Source organism: Bombina bombina, chromosome 2 (assembly GCF_027579735.1).
Source record: "Bombina bombina isolate aBomBom1 chromosome 2, aBomBom1.pri, whole genome shotgun sequence".
NCBI classification, from domain to species: domain Eukaryota; kingdom Metazoa; phylum Chordata; class Amphibia; order Anura; family Bombinatoridae; genus Bombina; species Bombina bombina.
Window position 1 is genome coordinate 420,795,113 of NC_069500.1, and position 22,052 is coordinate 420,817,164.

Consider the following 22,052-nt stretch of genomic DNA (forward strand, 5'->3'; position numbering starts at 1 on the left):
TTTTATGTAAAATACCCACAGCCTCAGTTTTACTAAACCCTTTAATGTACTTGAAAGTTGCTATCATATCACCTCTTTCCCTTCTCTCCTCTAAGCTATACATATTTAGGTCATTGAGCCTATCCTGGTAAGTTTTATTTTTTAGACCATGTACCATTTTGGTAGCCCTCCTTTGCACAGATTCAAGTTTGTTAATATCCTTCTGAAGATATGGCCTCCAGAACTGCACACAATACTCAAGATGAGGCCTAACTAATGATCTATAAAGTGGCATAAGAACCTTACTATTTCTGCTGCAAATACCTCTACCAATACATCCAAGCATTCTGCTAGCCTTACTCGCTGCCTTACTACATTGTTTACTAAGTTTTAAATCATCTGAAATAATAATTCCCAAGTCCTGTTCCTCGTCTGTAACAGTCAGTAAAGTGTCATTGAGTCTGTAATTAACATTTGGATTTTTCTTCCCTAAATGCATTATTTTACACTTTGCTGTGTTAAACTTTAGATCCCAGTCGTTTGTCCAATCCTCCAATTGTTGTATATCACTTCTCATTTTGTCTACCCCCCCTGGAACATCCACTCTGTTGCAAATTTTTGTATCATCTGCAAAGAGACATACTTTCCCCTGTAGCCCTTTGCTGATATCGCAGATAAATATGTTAAACAAAACAGGCCCCAGAACTGACCCCTGAGGAACACCACTAGTAACAGCCCCCTCTGCTGAATGAACTCCATTTACTAAGACACTTTGTTTTCTGTTCTTAAGCCAGCATTCCACCCAGTTCACAATTTTTGAATCTAGACCAAGGAGATATAGTTTGTGAATAAGTTTATTGTGTGGGACGGTGTCAAATGCTTTGCTGAAATCTAGATATGCTACATCAACTGCTCCTCCCTTGTCTAATACTTTTGTTACATAATCAAAGAAGTCAATTAGATTAGTCTGACATGATCTCCCTGAAGTAAAACCATGCTGATTTTGGTCCTCTAAATTGTTTGTCTTTATGTAAGTCATAATTCTTTCCTTTAAGAGGCTTTCCATTAATTTCCCTACTACTGAAGTTAAACTAACTGGCCTGTAGTTGCCAGATTCTTCTCTACTGCCCTTTTTATGAAGAGGTATTACATTTGCTATTCTCCAATCATCTGGGACAGCTCCTGTTAATAGTGACTGATTAAACAGATCAGTTAATGGGACAGTTAGCACTGAACGAAGTTCTTTTAAAACCCTTGGATGAATATTATCAGGACCCACTGCCTTTGTAACATTTATTTTTGATAATGCTAACAAAACCTCATCCTCTGTAAAAAGATTACTGTTAAGCTTGTTTCTATTTTGCATAGCATCCCTTAATGTAGACATTGTATCTTCACAATCTTTAGTGAAAACAGAACAGAAGTAATCATTGAGACAGTCTGCAATCTGCTTATCTCCTTCTATTATTCTACCATCAACTGATTTCAATTTTACTATTCCTACCTTATTTTTTCTTCTTTCACTGATATATCTAAAGAATGTTTTGTCCCCATGTTTTACTGACTGTGCTATCTTCTCTTCTGCATCAGCTTTAACCTTCCTAATTAACTGCTTAGTCTTTTTTTGTTGGAGTCTCCATATTTTCATATCATCATCTGCTTGTGTGTGTCTGTAATTTTTTAAGCTATCTTTTTTGTCTTTACAGCATGTGCTACTTCTTTGGAAAACCAAATTGGTTTCCGCTTTCTTTTACTTTTACAGACATGTCTAATACAGTGTGCGGTTGCATCTAAAATGGCACCTTTCACAAATTCCCACTGTTCTTGAACCCCTGTAATAAGATTTTTCCCCTTTAAATAGTTTTTTAGGTATTCTCCCATTAATGAAAAATCTGCCGTCCTAAAGTCTAAAACTTTTGTTTTAGTCTGGGTGTACAGTTCCTGAACATGAATACTAAACCAAACAGATTGATGATCACTGGATCCTAAGTTCTCACCTACAGACACATCTGAAACTGTATCACTGTTTGTAAGTATTAGATCTAATATAGCTTCCTTACGAGTTGGTTCCTTGACTAATTGTTCAAGTGATTCCCCTAGCAGAGATTCAAGAATATACCTGCTTCTAGCCGATCTAGCAGAAGGAATCTTCCAGTCTATATCTGGCAAATTAAAGTCCCCCAGTACTATAACCTTACCCTTCATGGTCATTTTGGTTATTTCATCTAATAACAGATTGTCCAGTTTTTCATCCTGCAATGGAGGCCTATATACAACCCCTATTCTAAAAACATTTTTATCTCCAATTTCCAAAGTCACCCAAATACTTTCCACCTCATCATTTGTTCCTACAATTTCAGTAACCTTTATATTTTCATTTACATACAAAGCAACTCCTCCACCTTTCTTTCCTACTCTGTTCTTTTTAAATAACCTGTATCCAGGTATGACTATGTCCCAGTCATGCAAATCATTGTACCATGTTTCTGTTATAGCTACTAAATCCAAGTTGTCCCTAGTCATTATTGAAATGAGTTCAGGTAATTTATTTCCTAAGCTGCGAGCATTTGTGCTCATGGCACGAAGAATTTTTCTACTAGAATTTCTAGAATTGTTACTTGGACTAACAGTTTTGGCATGCTGTGGGGGGCAGGTGGATATATTAATGCTACCCCCCTTTATTAGTTTAAATGATTTCTAATAAAGTATTTGAACTCCTCTCCCAGATACTCTGTTCCTTTAGCATCCAAATGCAAGCCATCTCTCCTAAATAACCTAGTATCTTTCCAAACAGAGCTATAATGGCCAATAAAACCAAATCCTCGTTCCCTGCACCACTTATCTAACCAAGAATTAAATGTTGTTATCCGCTCCATCTTTCCTGCTTCCTGGTCATACACAGGTAAAATAGCAGAAAATGATAGAGTTGATGCCACAGTCTCTAAATGATTACCTAGGTCACAAAACTCTTTCTGAACAGCAGCAACATGATTACTAGCCAGATCATTTGTTCCTAAATGAACAATCACATCCAACTCACTTCCCTTTCCTGCTGCCTTAACAATTCTCAAAATACGATTCCTATCCCTGTGAGCAGTAGCTCCTGGAAGACATCTAACCTCCCTTGTTTCTCCTTTACTTTCACCTAAATACACATTCCTCAAAATAGAGTCACCCACTAACAGTCTTTTTCTCAAAAACACATCTGCAGTTCTTTCCTGTGTTATGTTACCTGGAGAATCAGGTGCCAATAGCTTTAAATTACCTGTTACAGCTTCAGAGGGCTCAGAAACAGCAATCTCCTCATCACAAGTGTATTCGGCAAGAGCAGCATAGGAGTTTTGCAATGGCAGAGGTTGTGGGCAATGCTTCTGGTCTACTGTTCTAATTCTTCCAGAGCCTACAGTGATCCATCTGCCTCTCCTTGCTGATCTCTGGGGTAGAGGGGCTTCTTTCTGAGGCAGCTTTGTAGAGGTAACAGGTATGTTACTTACCTTAGCTTGAAGTTTAGCTATTTCCTCCCTTAACAGGGAAAACTGCTTACAAACAGGACAGCCCCTAAATCTCCAAAAAGTAGAACGATTAAAAAGTGCAAAACACCCATTGCACTGTATCTGAGACATTTTAAACTATGCAACACTTTAACAATAAGAAAAATATAAGTATTATTTTCTACTGAATAAGCCTGAATAACCCTGAATAACTCCTGAAATAACTCAAATATCCTTATGTATTTAATCCTTTTGTAGTTTGATCTCTTTGCTAAGAAGCAGAGCTAAATTATTATTCTTCTTCAGCATGCTAATAATTTTATCTGTGATGCCATCTTTGATATTATCAGAGTTGATGTCAGGTTTATGTCTCTAGCTATTTTAGCTAGAAGAGCTTTATGGCTTAAGACTTGGAAAGCTGATATGGCTTCTAAATCAACTCTACTTTCCATTTCTTTCCAGGTTAACAAATTATTTGGTTCTCAGTTGGATTCTATTATTTCAACTGTTACTGGTGGGAAAGGAACCTTTTTACCACAGGATAAAAAATCTAAGGGTAAAAACAGAGCTAATAATCGTTTTCGTTCCTTTCGTTTCAACAAAGAACAAAAACCTGATCCTTCATCCTCAGGAGCAGTTTCAGTTTGGAAACCATCTCCAATCTGGAATAAATCCAAGCCAGCCAGAAAGGCAAAGCCTGCTTCTAAGTCCACATGAAGGTGCGGCCCTCATTCCAGCTCAGCTGGTAGGGGGCAGGTTACGTTTTTTCAAAGAAATTTGGATCAATTCTGTTCACAATCTTTGGATTCAGAACATTGTTTCAGAAGGGTACAGAATTGGTTTCAAGATGAGACCTCCTGCAAAGAGATTTTTTCTTTCCCGTGTCCCAGTAAATCCAGTAAAAGCTCAAGCATTTCTGAATTGTGTTTCAGATCTAGAGTTGACTGGAGTAATTATGCCAGTTCCAGTTCAGGAACAGGGGATGGGGTTTTATTCAAATCTCTTCATTGTACCAAAGAAGGAGAATTCCTTCAGACCAGTTCTGGATCTAAAAATATTGAATCGTTATGTAAGGATACCAACGTTCAAGATGGTAACTGTAAGGACTATCTTGCCTTTTGTTCAGCAAGGGAATTATATGTCCACAATAGATTTACAGGATGCATATCTGCATATTCCGATTCATCCGGATCATTATCGGTTCCTGAGATTCTCTTTTCTGGACAAGCATTACCAGTTTGTGGCTCTGCCGTTTGGCCTTGCTACAGCTCCAAGAATTTTTACAAAGGTTCTCGGTGCCCTTCTGTCTGTAATCAGAGAACAGGGTATTGTGGTATTTCCTTATTTGGACGATATCTTGGTACTTGCTCAGTCTTTACATTTAGCAGAATTTCATACGAATCGACTTGTGTTGTTTCTTCAAGATCATGGTTGGAGGATCAATTTACCAAAAAGTTCATTGATTCCTCAGAAAAGGGTAACCTTTCTGGGTTTCCAAATAGATTCAGTGTCCATGACTCTGTCTTTAACAGACAAGAGGCGTCTAAAACTGATGGCAGCTTGTCGAAACCTTCAGTCACAATCATTCCCTTCGGTAGCCTTATGCATGGAAATTCTAGGTCTTATGACTGCTGCATCGGACGCGATCCCCTTTGCTCGTTTTCACATGCGACCTCTTCAGCTTTGTATGCTGAATCAATGGTGCAAGGATTACACAAAGATATCTCAATTAATATCTTTAAAACCGATTGTTCGACACTCTCTAACGTGGTGGACAGATCACCATCGTTTAATTCAGGGGGCTTCTTTTGTGCTTCCGACCTGGACTGTAATTTCAACAGATGCAAGTCTCACAGGTTGGGGAGCTGTGTGGGGATCTCTGGCGGCACAAGGAGTTTGGGAATCTCAGTAGGTGAGATTACCGATCAATATTTTGGAACTCCGTGCAATTTTCAGAGCTCTTCAGTTTTGGCCTCTTCTGAAGAGAGAATCGTTCATTTGTTTTCAGACAGACAATGTCACAACTGTGGCATACATCAATCATCAAGGAGGAACTCACAGTCCTCTGGCTATGAAAGAAGTATCTCGAATTTTGGTTTGGGCGGAATCCAGCTCCTGTCTAATCTCTGCGGTTCATATCCCAGGTGTAGACAATTGGGAAGCGGATTATCTCAGTCGCCAAACGTTGCATCCGGGCGAATGGTCTCTTCACCCAGAGGTGTTTCTTCAGATCGTTCAAATGTGGGAACTTCCAGAAATAGATTTGATGGCGTCCCATCTAAACAAGAAACTTCCCAGGTATCTGTCCAGATCCCGGGATCCTCAGGCGGAGGCAGTGGATGCATTATCACTTCCTTGGAAGTATCATCCTGCCTATATCTTTCCGCCTCTAGTTCTTCTTCCAAGAGTAATCTCCAAGATTCTGAAGGAATGCTCGTTTGTTCTGCTGGTAGCTCCGGCATGGCCTCACAGGTTTTGGTATGCGGATCTTGTCCGGATGGCCTCTTGCCAACCGTGGACTCTTCCGTTAAGACCAGACCTTCTGTCACAAGGTCCTTTTTTCCATCAGGATCTGAAATCCTTAAATTTAAAGGTATGGAGATTGAACGCTTGATTCTTCGTCAAAGAGGTTTCTCTGACGCTGTGATTAATACTATGTTACAGGCTCGTAAATCTGTATCTAGAGAGATATATTATAGAGTCTGGAAGACTTATATTTCTTGGTGTATTTCTCATCATTTTTCTTGGCATTCTTTTAGAATTCCGAGAATTTTACAGTTTCTTCAGGATGGTTTAGATAAAGGTTTGTCCGCAAGTTCCTTGAAAGGACAAATCTCTGCTCTTTCTGTTCTTTTTCACAGAAAGATTGCTATTCTTCCTGATATTCATTGTTTTGTACAAGCTTTGGTTCGTATAAAACCTGTCATTAAGTCAATTTCTCCTCCTTGGAGTTTGAATTTGGTTCTGGGGGCTCTTCAAGCTCCTCCGTTTGAACCTATGCATTCATTGGACATTAAATTACTTTCTTGGAAAGTTTTGTTCCTTTTGGCCATCTCTTCTGCCAGAAGAGTTTCTGAATTATCTGCTCTTTCTTGTGAGTCTCCTTTTCTGATTTTTCATCAGGATAAGGCGGTGTTGCGAACTTCTTTTGAATTTTTACCTAAAGTTGTGAATTCCAACAACATTAGTAGAGAAATTGTGGTTCCTTCATTATGTCCTAATCCTAAGAATTCTAAGGAGAAATCGTTGCCCTTTTTTTGTGGTGGTTATGATTTTGTATAAAGCACAATTATTCCAATTCCTTATTTTATATGCTTTCGCACTTTTTTATCACCCCACTTCTTGGCTATTCGTTAAACTGAATTGTGGGTGTGGTGAGGGGTGTATTTATAGGCATTTTGAGGTTTGGGAAACTTTGCCCCTCCTGGTAGGAATGTATATCCCATACGTCACTAGCTCATGGACTCTTGCTAATATGAAAGAAATGAATTTATCAGGTAAGTTCTTACATAAATTATGTTTTTTTATGTACAGTCACCAGTTAGTTAGTACTAGTGATGGTAGCAATTTACAAAACCAAATGCTATGTAGATATGCTCTGTTCATAGAAGGGATTAGATTAAATTATACTATCTTCCTGTTGCTCTGTTGGTAATACGTTATATACCACTATTTTGTCCATTAATGACAAATAGTTGAGAGCTATTGAGGTAGATAAGTAGGATCCTCTGGGTTATACTACTAATTATTAACATGTATTTGTACTTTTTTGCACTCTTTTTGTATGTTAGCACTTTTAAGCAAACATATGCTTACTGTACAATCATTGATTATATTAGCCTATACCTAAATTGTCCTTTTATATATATATATATATATATATAAAAAACACGGAAGGGAACTGCACTCTCATACCGGACCGGGTACACATCCCATGACCCTGCAACATGCTCAGCCCTGGGTGCCACTGGCACTCACAGGAAGCTGTGCTGTCCCCAGAGCCACAAACAGTTAACCCCAGACAGGTCTGGGTGCAAGAACCATAGGGAAAATTACAAAACAAATTAATAACAACACACAGAGAAAACCCAGCACTCACTTACAAGCTTGAGGTGGTACCTGAGCTTGTCCCATTTGGCCAGATGCGGTGACTAACCTTTCCATTTTTGCTTTTAAATCTTAGCTGAGAGCTTGTGAGTGAGTGCTGGGTTTTCTCTGTGTGTTGTATTAATTTGTTTTGTAATTTTCCCTATGGTTCTTGCACCCAGACCTGTCTGGGGTTAACTGCTTGTTAACTGCTTGTGGCTCTGGGGACAGCACAGCTTCCTGTGAGTGCCAGTGGCACCCAGGGCTGAGCATGTTGCAGGGTCATGGGATGTGTTCCCTTCCGTGTTTTGTATATGTCTAGGGTGATTACATATTCCTGTGCACCCTTCCCTTGTTTTCAGTTTGTTTGGATTTGAAAGCTTGCATTGTGTGGCTGTTTTAGGGTCTCAGGTATTGGAAAGGACCTTGACGTGGTACCTGAGCTTGTCCCATTTGGCCAGATGCGGTGACTAACCTTTCCATTTTTGCTTTTAAATCTTAGCTGAGAGCTTGTGAGTGCTGAGTTTTCTCTGTGTGTTGTATTATGTATTAATTTGTTTTGTAATTTTCCCTATGGTTCTTGCACCCAGACCTGTCTGGGGTTAACTGCTTGTGGCTCTGGGGACAGCACAGCTTCCTGTGAGTGCCAGTGGAACCCAGGGCTGAGCATGTTGCAGGGTCATGGGATGTGTTCCCTTCCGTGTTTTGTATATGTCTAGGGTGATTACATATTCCTGTGCACCCTTCCCTTGTTTTCAGTTTGTTTGGATTTGAAAGCTTGCATTGTGTGGCTGTTTTAGGGTCTCAGGTATTGGAAAGGACCTTGACGTGGTACCTGAGCTTGTCCCATTTGGCCAGATACGGTAACTAACCTTTCCATTTTTGCTTTTAAATCTTAGCTGAGAGCTTGTGAGTGCTGGGTTTTCTCTGTGTGATTATATATATATATATATATATTTCCACTGTGTATCTGCACTCACAATTCAAAGATAGTCAGCGACCAGGGTGCTCAGTCAAAATTTCAATAAGTATCAACAAGTAGGGACTGCACTCACTGGATTCAGTTCAAATAATACCTTATTTATTCAAATAATTGAATAAATAAGGTATTATTTGAACTGAATCCAGTGAGTGCAGTCCCTACTTGTTGATATATATATATATATATATATATATATATATATATATATATATATATATATATATATATACTTATACTAAGATTAGTGAGTTTATACCTTTATTTGTAATTGCTGTTCCAGCACTATTTGTTTTTAACCAATGAGGTGTTTTCTTCTCTTTTGAATAGGGCACACATTTGTAGCCCATTATGTCTATGATTACGGTCCATTGACCAAAACCGGTCAGACAAGTTACTTGTTCTGGAACAGCTTGCCGTTTTTACTGCTTCATTTTAATCCATGGAATAAAGTTTTGTTTTTTATGCTCAAACTTTTGGGACTTCATTTCCCTCTTTCCACATTTATTATGGGTTACAAAGGAGATAGACAGCAGCTAGGGAGAACAGAGAGGATGGAGTTGTAATAGTCAAGGCAGGAGAATATGAGTGAATTCAAATCTTAGATGTGTCTTGTGTGAGCAAGTGGCAAATTTTGGAGATGTTTTTAAGGCGGAAACAGCAGGAACTGGCCAAAGACTGGATTGTGAGGCGTGAATGAAAGATCTGAGTCAAGTGTGATAAATATGTATAAACCAGCCTTTACAGAAGTTGAGGCAAGTAGGGGTAGAGAAATTTGAGCGGTAGTTGGAACGGTTGGATCAAGAGTTTTTGTTTTTTTGAGGATTGGTGCGACTAATGCATGTTTAATGAACCAGTAAATACAGTAGATTTGCATAATCAGCAAATGCATAATAAAAAAGACAATGCGATAGCACTTAGTCTGAACTTCTAATGAGTAGTAGTTTTTTTTCCTAACAAATTTTAGTTATGTCTATTTCCACTCTTGTATTATATGATAGCCATCAGCTGATCACAAATGCATATACGTATATTCTGTGAATTCCTGCACATGCTCAGTAAGAGCTGGTAACTCAAAAAGTGTAAATATATGACTGGAATTTTTTTAATGGAAGTAAATTGGAAAGTTGTTTAAAATTGCTGCTCTACCTGAATCATGAAAGATTAATGTTGTCTTGAGTGTCCTTTTAAGGAATGAGGGAAATATACCAGTACTGAGGGAGAGATTGAAAATGTGTGAAGATTGGAGAGAGGGAGGGCAGTAGTTGTGGGTGGATGGGAGTGAGGTGAGAGGAAGATATAAGGGCAGAAACTTCCTCCTCATTAACAGGGGCAAAAGTACTGAATTTTATTAGTTTTGGATGTTTACGAACAGTTGGCGGGTGTTGAGATATTATTTTGTTTCTGATGGAATCAATTTTGTTGTTGAAGTGGCTGGCAAAATCTTGAGCTGAGAGAAATGTCATAGGAGGTGGCAGGAGAAGGGTATTGAAAGAGGAGAACAAATGTTTTGGTTTTCAAGAAAGAGTGAGATAAGAGTAGAAAAGTAAACCTGCTTAGAGAGGTTGAGGGCAGAATAATAGGAGTTCAAGATTAACTAGTAGTGAAGTCGGGTAAATACAGAGCTTTTCTCCAATGTTGCTCAGCAGTGCGGGAATATCTGTGGAGGTAGCGTGTCAGAGCAGTATGCCAGGGCTGAGGATTAGCGCATGATTTGCAAGCTATGGTAGGAGGGACCAAATTGTTAAGGACTGATATGAGTGGCCTAATTGTATACAAATGTTACTTCTCTAATATGAGTGCTACATTTGTTCTCATTTTGCAGTTACTGTGTTTATTTCCGTTTGAAGCATGTGGGCCCTGCCTGCCGCCTACAGGCATGGAGCAGACAACTCATAAGAGAGCAACTTGTGTGTGTAGAGTGCCAGGCGGATGCAACTGGTAACAGTGGAAGATGTCAAGGCGATGGCATGGCAGGAACCAGGTACATAGCAATAGATACAAAGGTTGACAAATCTACTGAAAACAGATTCATAACAAGTAGATTTTCATTAGGATCCAGGTAGTAATTTACAATAAGGTATTCTATACAGCCCTGAATGCCAACATTAAAACATTCTATACAGCCCTGAATGCTAACATTAAAACATTCTATACAGCCCTGAATGCTAACATTAAAAAATGCCCTTGTTTTGTAGAGAATATAATGCTTGCTGTGCATTGGACTCCTAATAAAGAAAAACTAAGCACAAAAACCTTACTCTTGTAATGTTTGTTGCAGGACATTTTGGACAGCGGCTTCTCTACCAGGATGCCAGGGATCCTGGGTACAGGAGGACCGCAGGGAGGACTGCACCTGTAAGCTGCTCTCTTTCCTCTTTGTGTGACTGGGAAGACCTTCAAACTGAACAGGAAATTTCTGTGCACGGTCTCAGTGGCACAATTTTGTCCCATTAATGGCAATATGCTCCATCACTTCAGGACATCCTTGGCATTGCCATACATTGTTGCTCAGGAAGAAAACAGATCCTGTCTTTTTACCTCTAAGATACCTACCTCTGCAAGATGGCCCTTAAGGGCACCAATCATCTTCATTCTTTGTTATGTTTACTGTGTTATAATGAAATACAAAATGTTAAAAAGTGGCCAGAATATTGTTTTGGGTGCTTAGGAAACAATGCCACATCTTGGAGCAGCACTAGAGAAAGCTATAGGTTTTCTATTATAGGTTCTTACGGCCATATTTCCTCACATTCTCATGTGATAAACAGTTCTTTAAGATTTTGCACTTACTAAACACAACTTTTATAACCAAGCTGATCTCAGTAACAGAGTACTGTGGGCTTTGTTTGTAACCCTTTTGTTATGCATTGTAAATGATTCATTTTCTGGGTACAATACACACCGCTATTCTCTACAAAGAGATTCACTGTGATGTCGGTATGGAAGGGAGGTCTTTCATACAGCATCCATATAATCATAAATATACTTGCTTTTCCAAACTTTTTCTCCTTTATACTTGCTGAATTCTACACAGGTGCATTACTGAGAATCTGCAAATAGTATTCACATTTACTAAAACTACAGAATATATATTTGTGCTTTAGTCTGCATGCAAAGTTTATTCTTTATCTGTTATTGCCAAAGTCCAAAAATGTTTATGTATGTAAAAAAAAATCACAAGCACACATTTTGCAAAAATAAAAACTATTTTAGGAAAAACTGTGGTCTTCATTGAACTTTAAAATGTAAATCTTGACCTTGTGCCAACACACAGGGAAGCTCATTGTTCTCTTACCAAGTCAAAATCTGTGTTCTCCAGTACAAACAGCTGCTATGTGTTATAACAATAACATATAATCGTATACAAAGCGAGACTGATTCTATTATGAAATAGGTTTTATTCATATAAAAATCTGTCCTTTCCATTTTTCCAAACCTTTGCTACATTGCAGCATAACAGATCGAAGTGAGAGAAGAGTAGAAGGTCCTTTTAGTAGCAAATAATTTAAATAAGTTCTTTTAAAAATAAAAAGTTATCAATCAGGACTGTCCATCACAAAGAATCTCATCAAACGCAGCCTGAATTCTGATTGTAATTTCAACAGCTCCTCTCTGAGTGTGTCGTGGGTTAGGTCAAGGTGTGCGATTTCTACCCCAGAAGAACTTAAATTCTCCAGAGCACTAAGAAGAAGCTCTCCACGTATCTGGAGCCCTAGAATGGCAGCATGTACTTGTGAGCACCCAACAGCTCTCAGCCAGAGTGTTGACACTGATCCTAAGGAAAAGAAGCAAACATTATATGGAAATTAGACGTACAGGAAATAAAAATGGCACTCAATACAGTTGCTAGATACGGCTGTCAGTAGATCATGAATTAATCTTGTTAAATCAATACAATAAATAAAAAGAAATTATAAGATTAAAAAAAGTATGAAATAGCAAAGCCACCCTTAGCATTTGCTGGCAGACACGTGCATTCTGAAGGTTTTGTTCACCTCCAAATGCGGAAGGCGGCGGCTGTTCGTGCCGCTCGGCTATTTTCATTGCTGCATTCATTCTTGGCAAACAGCAACAAACTAAAATCTGTAATTGCACACATTTTAGTGTGTTGCTGTTGCACAAGAATAAATGCACGAAGAGCCGCCTTCTTCCACATTCGGAGGTGAACAAAACCTCAGAATGCACATATCTATTTGCAGGGCCTTTGACAACACACAGTTGTGGGGTCCCTGAGCCCAGTCCCCTTATTCCCCCCCTGCATGGCCTGTCCCGTTCCAACATTCAGTGTTACCTATATAAAGAATAACACTGTGTACTGTATTACACCTCTTGATACCATAAAGCGCAGGTGCCCCTCTCGCCCTGCCCAAAGGACAGGCCTGTGCAACAGTAATTTATGGAGCAGCTTTTTAAGCTATAACGCTTATTGTCTGTTTCAACATTGTTACATTTCAAGCTACATAGGCAAACAAGTGAGGATTTGAAACAACCATCCAATATAAATCTACAGTAAAAAAATGAAACCATCTTAGTTTTGGTAACAAAACCTGTGGGTGTGGCATACTAAACCCACATTTTTAAAATTATTTAAAATAGTAACCTGTAAAAATACCACATACGTTCAGAAAATTAGTCAGGGGGTTACACAAAAGTAAAATCATTAAAAGGCATACTAAACCGAATTTTTTTTTTCATGATTCATAATTTACTCCTATTATCAAATTTTCTTAGTTCTCTTGGTATCTTTATTTGAAAAGCAAGAATGTAGGCTTAGGAGCCAGCCCATTTTTGGTTCAGCACCTGGGTAGCACTTGCTGATTGGTGGCTAAATGTAGCCACCAATCAGCAAGGGCTACCCAAGGTCCTGAACCAAAAATGGGCAGCTCCTTAGCTTGCATTCCTTTTTCAAATAAAGATAGCAAAATAACAAAGAAAAATTGATAATAGGAGTAAATAAGAAAGTTGCTTAAATTTACATGCTCTATCTGAATCATGAAATAAAAAAACATTGGATTAGTGTGCCTTTAATGATTTGACTTTTGTGTAACCCCCTGACTAATTTTCTGAACGTATGTGGTATTTTTACACCGACTCATTTACACTAGTAATATACTAGTAAGATATTGCAGCACACATTTAAAGGGATAAAAAGGTCAAACTTGAAATGTGCATAAATGCATTTTTAACTTTAAGTAGAAGCCTTTTTGCATTATACTTTAACTAACAAAAAACAGAATTTATGCTTACCTGATAAATTACTTTCTCCAACGGTGTGTCCGGTCCACGGCGTCATCCATAACTTGTGGGAATATTCTCTTCCCCAACAGGAAATGGCAAAGAGCACAGCAAAAGCTGTCCATATAGTCCCTCCCAGGCTCCGCCCCCCCAGTCATTCGACCGACGGTTAGGAGAAAAAAGGAGAAACTATAGGGTACCGTGGTGACTGTAGTGTATAGAGAAAGAAATTTTTCAAACCTGATTAAAAAACCAGGGCGGGCCGTGGACCGGACACACCGTTGGAGAAAGTAATTTATCAGGTAAGCATAAATTCTGTTTTCTCCAACATTGGTGTGTCCGGTCCACGGCATCATCCATAACTTGTGGGAACCAATACCAAAGCTTTAGGACACGGATGAAGGGAGGGAGCAAATCAGGTTACCTAAACAGAAGGCACCACGGCTTGCAAAACCTTTCTCCCAAAAATAGCCTCCGAAGAAGCAAAAGTATCAAATTTGTAGAATTTGGCAAAAGTGTGCAGAGAAGACCAAGTCGCTGCCTTACATATCTGATCAACAGAAGCCTCGTTCTTGAAGGCCCATGTGGAAGCCACAGCCCTAGTAGAGTGAGCTGTGATTCATTCAGGAGGCTGCCGTCCGGCAGTCTCATAAGCCAATCGGATGATGCTTTTCAGCCAGAAAGAAAGAGAGGTAGCAGTAGCTTTTTGACCTCTCCTCTTACCAGAATAAACGACAAACAAAGAAGAAGTTTGTCTGAAATCCTTTGTTGCTTCTAAATAGAACTTTAAAGCATGGACTACATCTAAATTGTGTAACAAACGTTCCTTCTTTGAAACTGGATTTGGACACAAAGAAGGAACAACTATTTCCTGGTTAATGTTCTTGTTGGAAACAATTTTTGGAAGAAAAACAGGCTTGGTACGCAAAACAACCTTATCTGAATGGAACACCAGATAGGGTGGGTCACACTGCAAAGCAGATAATTCAGAAACTCTTCTAGCAGAAGAAATAGCAACCAAAAACAAAACTTTCCAAGATAGTAACTTGATATCTATGGAATGTAAGGGTTCAAACGGAACCCCTTGAAGAACTGAAAGAACTAAATTTAAACTCCAGGGAGGAGTCAAAGGTCTGTAAACAGGCTTGATTCTAACCAAAGCCTGTACAAAAGCATTTACATCTAGCACAGCTGCCAGTCGTTTGTGTAACAAGACAGATAAAGCAGAAATCTGTCCCTTTAGAGAACTCGCTGACAATCCCTTATCCAAACCTTCTTGGAGAAAGGAGAGGATCCTGGGAATTTTAATCTTACTCCAGGAGAATCCCTTGGATTCACACCAACAGATATATCTTTTCCATATTTTATGGTAAATCTTTCTAGTCACAGGTTTTCTGGCTTGGACCAGAGTATCTATCACTGAATCTGAAAACCCGCGCTTGGATAAAATCAAGCGTTCAATTTCCAAGCAGTCAGCTGGAGAGAAACTAGATTTGGATGTTCGAATGGACCTTGTACTATAAGATCCTGTCTCAAAGGTAGCTTCCATGGTGGAGCCGATGACATATTCACCAGGTCTGCATACCAAGTCCTGCGTGGCCACGCAGGAGTTATCAGAATCACCAAGGCCTTCTCCTGTTTGATCCTGGCTACAAGCCTGGGAAGGAGAGGGAACGGTGGAAACGCATAAGCTAGGTTGAACGACCAAGGCGCCACTAATGCATCCACTAGAGTCGCCTTGGGATCCCTGGATCTGGACCCGTAGCAAGGAACCTTGAAGTTCTGACGAGACGCCATCAGATCCATGTCTGGAATGCCCCATAATTGAGTCAACTGGGCAAACACCTCCGGGAGAAGTTCCCACTCCCCCGGATGGAAAGTCTGACGACTCAGATAATCCGCCTCCCAGTTGTCTACTCCTGGGATGTGGATTGCAGATAGGTGGCAGGAGTGATCCTCCGCCCATTTGATGATTTTGGACACCTCTCTCATCGCCAAGGAACTCCTTGTTCCCCCCTGATGGTTGATGTAAGCTACAGTCGTCATGTTGTCTGACTGGAATCTTATGAATCCGGCCTTCGCTAGTTGAGGCCAAGCCCGGAGAGCATTGAATATCGCTCTCAGTTCCAGGATGTTTATCGGGAGGAAGAGACTCTTCCCGAGACCATAGGCCCTGAGCTTTCAGGGAATCCCAGACCGCGCCCCAGCCTAATAGACTGGTGTCGGTCGTGACAATGACCCACTCTGGTCTGCGGAAACTCATTCCCTGGGACAGGTGACCACATACTCTTCACCATCTCCGTGGAGATGCTACTTGTTCAGAGCGGCAAAGAGAATTACTGGGAGGGCGGAGCCTGGGAGGGACTATATGGACAGCTTTTGCTGTGCTCTTTGCCATTTCCTGTTGGGGAAGAGAATATTCCCACAAGTTATGGATGACGCCGTGGACCGGACACACCAATGTTGGAGAAATACTTCTAGTAAAAGTTTATATTGTTTTTCTGCGACATATGTACATATCCTGTGAGAGCCTGTGCACCAGTATTCAAGCTCAGGGAGCTGAAGAAAGTGCGTATTGCTTAAGAATTCATTTGTGCCATTCAAGCCCCCACTGACTCTCTGAGGAGGTGTGGTGTTTGCATACTGGTGCACGAGCCCTCATAAGATCTGCATGTATGCCGCAGAAAAAAAAAGCATTTTTGCTAATTCCGCATTTCGCATTGAAATGCACCAACATACATTTAATTTTTGACCTCTCTGTCCTTTTAAGAAATTAGGCTTCTTCCTACGTTTGAGTGGACTATTAAATTATTTGCATACACTATAGTTTCAGTATAAAATTCTGCCCAGTACAAACAATAAGTGGAGCCTTCTTCTGTTCTCTGTTCAAATCCTGTCCACTTAATTTATGTTCGTTTCTCCACCCTACAGGAATTCCCTTTCTTTCCTCTTTCTCTACCTTTTCTCTGGAGTGTTATTTCCGGACAGTCTGAGTAAGGTGCATCTCACGATGCAGGAACAACTTGAATGGTGTAATGAGCCAATACAGAAATAGGTTTACCTTGGTTATTTTTTTTCCTAGTCACCAACTTTAACAGTATGTGGATTTATATTATGCATTTAGTTCATTTGCTGTCTTCCACTGATGGGAGTTTTTTTAATCATTATTTTCTACATGTTCAATATTATTTCTGTGCATCCTAAATAAGATGTAGCTATAGTAGTAGGAGCGCATCTTTATATGAGGAAAGCTCATGTTCAGGCTAAACCAAACCATTTGCCACGTAGCTTTGGGGAACTATTACACCAGCATATATATCTACTTTTTCTTGAGTATATATTTCTTCCATTGCTGGTAACATGAGAGGAAATAAGGTAAGGCACATGTTTGTTATAGAATTATTGGGTCAATAAGTCAGTATCTTTGTTTTATGGACAAAAAAGGAGGAGGGCTGATTCTAAATCTCCACTGAAAATTACAATAAACATGTAAATCATTTTTATTTGCCACTTACCCTGCTCCTTCCACCAAGATTTCAAATGTTGTATCTGATAACTTATAACAGGCGCAGTAATTGTTACCCACTGTAAAACAGCTGTGTGGTGTGATGTTGAGTTGGACAAGGACCCCACTAAATGCATAAGTACCGGTAACAGAAGAGAGGACAGGAACATGGAGTCGGCAAATACATTGGGTTCATCCTGCTCATACAGACTAATAGACCTAAAAGAGAAGAGGAATCCTATGAAACAGAATTAGGAACACATTAAGTCAGCAACCACCCTGGATATCTTCCCATGATTCCCAAGAGGCATTAAGGGGATATAAAACCAAAAATTGTGATTCAGACAGAGCATACAATTTTAAAAAAAGTTTCCAATTTACTTCTATTATCAAACTTGCTTTGTTCACATGGTATTCTTTGTTGAAGAGATGCCTAGGTAGGTGTCTGGAGCACTAGGATGGCAGAAAATAGTGCTGATATCTAGTGCTTTTGAAAATAGACAACATTCTTGCAAATCTGCTGCCATATAGTGCACCAGACACATGCACGCTCCTTATCTTACGTCTCTGCTTTTTAACAAAAGATACCAAGAGAACAAAGAAAATATGATAATAGAAGTCAGTTAGAAAAGTTGTTTAAAATTGCATGCTCTATCTGAATCCTGAAAGAAAATGTTTAGGTTTCATCTCTCTGTACTAATCATATTGAAATTTCCCCACCTATCCTGAAAATCACAAAGAGCAGACTGAAGGTCAAATGGAGGCAGACGAAGTAGGAGAACATTGAATGTCTCCACACAGTTACAGAAGTCGTCCCTCAGCAGATGCAGCAGATGCAGAATAGCTTGGTCACTTTGCAGGGTCACACCAGCGGGAAGGTCCAGGACACCTACAGCAAAACGGGTGGCAACTTCTCTCACACACCGATCCTCATCTTGTAAGAGATCCACTGCGCAGACTATAGTCCTAAAAAAGCAACAGATTGAGGGAGAGGAAGGGAAGGTAATTAAGATGAGGACATATATTAAAATAAATACAAAAAAGTTGGTTATGAAAAAGGCAGTTCAAGTAGTGCACACTAAAGGTCCTGGATAACTATTTTTATTAGTCTCTAAGTAGAAAACTTTCAAGACCTCTAAACGTATTATAGAATAGTAGAAAATATGATTAGAAGTTGAGAAACAGCAGAGAAGATTCTCACCTTACTGCAAGTTGCTGGAGATCTAAGCTGCCTCTTCTTAGAGCCTGTTTCACCAAGTGAACTCCCGCTAGCTGCATGGCCTGAGCAGCAGCCAATCGCAGCTCCTCGCAAGATAAGGCCGGGTGAGAACAGTTTAACATAGCTGAAAGCCATTGAGAAACCAGAGACAAGTCTTCCAGTAGAGCGCTAAAAGTATAATATCAAAGACGTTCCATTCATTAAATAACCAATGCTACAAAAATAGTAAATCTCATTTCAAATGCACCATTCCATTCACAACCACAGAACTATTTGTGCCAACAATGAACATGAAACATCATCACCACCACACCTCTGTTCACAACCACATATCCTCACACATAACCAACTTTTTCCAACTTTCACATAAAGGCTGAATGTGTCACACACACAAACCTAACCAATCTCTATTACTACATCAGCTAACAAAGTCAAACCAGCTTCTCTTGCCAAGTTAACTCACACATCTAGCTTCACTTCAGATTAGCTACATTTACTACTGCACATGCTCAGAATTACCCCCTCTCACCTATCCTCTCTACTTCACATACCCTTACACTTCCCTCACAAAAGCTTGCTCATATAACTCACACTTTAAAGGGATACTAAACCCAATTTTTCTTTTTCATGATTCTGATAGAGCATGCAATTTTATAGCAACTAGCAAGCGCTATACAGGGTTCTAAACCAAAAATACACCGGCTCCTAAGCGTTACATTCCTGTTTTTCAAATAAAGATAGAAAGAGAACAAAAGAAACATTAATAATAAGAGTAAATTAGAAAGTTGCTTAAAATTGCATGCTCTATCTGAATCATGAAAGTAAAAAAAAAAAAGTGGGTTTAGTATTCCTTTAAGTACCATGGACTTGAACCACTGCACATAGGTTCAAACTCATAATTTTCTTGAATGTACATATAAATCATGGTTCTTGAATCTTTTTTCCCCCCAAGACCCAGTGGAATGATACCACATACCTTCGCAACCCTATTTCTTTTTAATGACATGATGAGTCCACGGATCATCTTAATTACTAATGGGATATTCACCTCCTGGTCAGCAGGAGGCAGCAAAGAGCACCACAGCAGAGCTGTTAAATAGCTCCTCCCTTCCCTCCCACCCCAGTCATTCTCTTTGCCTACGTTAGTGATAGGAAGTGGTAAAGTGAGGTGTTAGTATAGATTCTTCAATCAAGAGTTTATTATTTTTAAAGTAGTGCAAGATTGTGCTGCTTTGTTCTAGGGTGTAGCTGTAGTCCATATCAGTCTCTTCAGTAGAGCAGTGGTGGCTTTAGAACAATGGGAACTTGTGGGACATAATTCTCACTGCGTCTCCCATATATAGATTGCTGCCCTAATTCAGAATACCTGAGGCATATTTACTCAGGAATTTCTTTCTTTCTCAGGCCCATGTGGGGGAGAGAACCTCTCAAGCCTGGGGTTCTGCCTTGCTGTCAGGCAAACTTTAGAGGTAAATGCTTATTTTTATTTTTCTGGGGCTAACACAGAAATGGACGCTCAGAAAAGGATGGGAGCACTTCACTATCGTTTATTCATAATATGGGTGACACAAAGATAACACTCTTTATTATGTTTTGGGCAGCATTGAACATTAAAATGTTAAGCAGACATTTGGTGGCAGTTGGCTCTGGTGGTTTCACACATAAACGGCTGGGAAACATGGTTGTTTATTTTCAACGCCCACGATGGGCGGGGCCTTCCATTTTCGCGCCTTTTACATTGCGCTCCTGTATTACGGTTAAGCAGGGGACGACATAGGCAGAAGGTTCAAGTCTCTTCCTAGAAGTGCATGTTTTAAGTCGGAACAAGCGCATCTAGGACCGGAAAGCAGCGGTTCTTATTTCATATTGAATCCGGATCGTTTCTCCAAGTAAAAGGGAAGTCCTCCGGTTCTTGCAGTCAAGTAGGTTGTCATTTTATTTGGTCTTAAATGCTAGAGAGTACGTTTTTTGCTTGCACAGTAAAAAAGTTAAACGTTTAAATTTAAAGTGACTAACGTTTTTTTCACTTAAAATTTTTTACTGCTAATTTGAAGTTTTATTTGATAATTACTCAATTGTGACCTAGTATGGCCAAGGGGACTTGCAAGATGTCACTTGCTCCTTATGTTTTGACGCCAATGTGGAACCACCAATCCCTTTCTGTCCCTCATGTATTGAGAGGACTTAGGCTCAGAAAAAAATCTTTTCCCTATAATTCAATCTCCTCTAAGGCGGATGTTGTCCAAGAGTCAAATGAGGAGGGTCAATATATGCAGCAGCTTTCTCCCCAAGCGTCCCAAATTTTACCACCCTCACAAGCAGTGCCCTGCGCTTCCGCTATAGTCCCTTCTGGGGTTACTTTAAAAGACAAAGCTTCTCTCATGTCTTCTACTATTTCTGATGCATTGTCTGCCTTTCCAATGTTGCAGGGAAAGCAATAAGAGGAAAATCAGACATTCAGTAAACGAGTTTTCTGACGCAATTGTTGCAATTTCGGAGGTATCTTCCCAAAGACCTGAAGAGGAGGGTACTGCCGTAGCATCTGAAGGTGAAATTTCAGATTCAGAGAGTTTATTACCTATGACAGACATGATGGAAGTGATATCTTTTAGGTTTAAACTAGAACACCTTCATCTGTTCTTTAGGGAGGTTTTAGTTACCTTGGACAACAGTGACTCCACTGTAGTGGTTGTCCCTAAGAAGTCTAGTAAACTGGACAGATATTTCAAGGTTCCTTCCTACACACACGTATTTCCAGTTCCTCAATGAACTACTGAGATCATTGCTTAGGAGTGGGAGAGACCGGGCATACCTTTTTCTCCCTCTCCTATTTTTAAGAAGATGTTTCCAATAGCCGACTCTATCAAAGAGGCTTGGCAAACAGTTCCTAAGGTGGAAGGGGCTGTTTCCACCTTAGCTAAGAGAACTACTATTCCCATAGAGGATAGTTGTGCTTTCAAAGATCCTATGGATAAGAAGTTAGAGGGTTTACTCAAGAAGATATATGTACACCAGGGTCTGCAATGGCAACCAGCTGTGTGCATTGACACCGTCACTAGTGCGGAGGCGTATTGGTTTGATGCACTGTCTAAAGCCCTCAGGACAGAAACTTATTTGGATGAGATCCAAGATAGGATAAAGGCTCTTAAACTAGCTAATGCCTTTATTTTGGACGCTCCTTTCAAGTTATCAAGCTGGGAGCTAAGGTTTTGAGTTTCTCTATTCTAGCTCGTAGAGCCTTATGGTTAAAACCTTGGTCTGCGGATGTGTCATCTAAGTTTAAGCTTCTAGCTATTCCTTAAAAGATAAGAGAAACAAACAAAAAGGACGACAGAATAATTTTTGTTCCTTTCGAAATTTCAAGGGAAATTCTTCCTCTTCCTCCTCTAAGCAGGAACAATCTAAACCTGCATGGAGACCCAACCAGTCTTGGAATAAGGGAAAGCAATCCAAGAAGCCTGATAGTGAATCCAAGACAGCATGAACGGCATGCGTGACCGGATCTGGTAGGGGGCAGACCTTCATTCTTCGTTCAAGCTTGGGTTCGGGATGTTC

General features: G+C 39.8%; 2 protein-coding genes across 2 annotated transcripts in view; one reads left to right on the top strand and one right to left on the bottom strand.

Annotated features, from left to right (window-relative positions):
• LOC128648965 (somatomedin-B and thrombospondin type-1 domain-containing protein) overlaps window positions 1–10,922 on the top strand; it is a 167,134-nt gene extending 156,212 nt beyond the window's left edge. The window contains exons 4-5 of the mRNA XM_053701962.1: window positions 10,361–10,519; window positions 10,817–10,922. Coding sequence (XP_053557937.1) covers window positions 10,361–10,519; window positions 10,817–10,922 — 265 coding nt within the window. The remainder of the gene's footprint in view (window positions 1–10,360; window positions 10,520–10,816) is intronic.
• A 994-nt stretch (window positions 10,923–11,916) lies between these two features.
• LOC128646975 (thyroid adenoma-associated protein homolog) overlaps window positions 11,917–22,052 on the bottom strand; it is a 115,348-nt gene continuing 105,212 nt past the window's right edge. The window contains exons 28-31 of the mRNA XM_053699787.1: window positions 18,480–18,665; window positions 17,999–18,244; window positions 17,289–17,497; window positions 11,917–12,313 (exon numbers count right to left, since the gene is read on the bottom strand). Coding sequence (XP_053555762.1) covers window positions 12,075–12,313; window positions 17,289–17,497; window positions 17,999–18,244; window positions 18,480–18,665 — 880 coding nt within the window. The 3' untranslated portion in view covers window positions 11,917–12,074. The remainder of the gene's footprint in view (window positions 12,314–17,288; window positions 17,498–17,998; window positions 18,245–18,479; window positions 18,666–22,052) is intronic.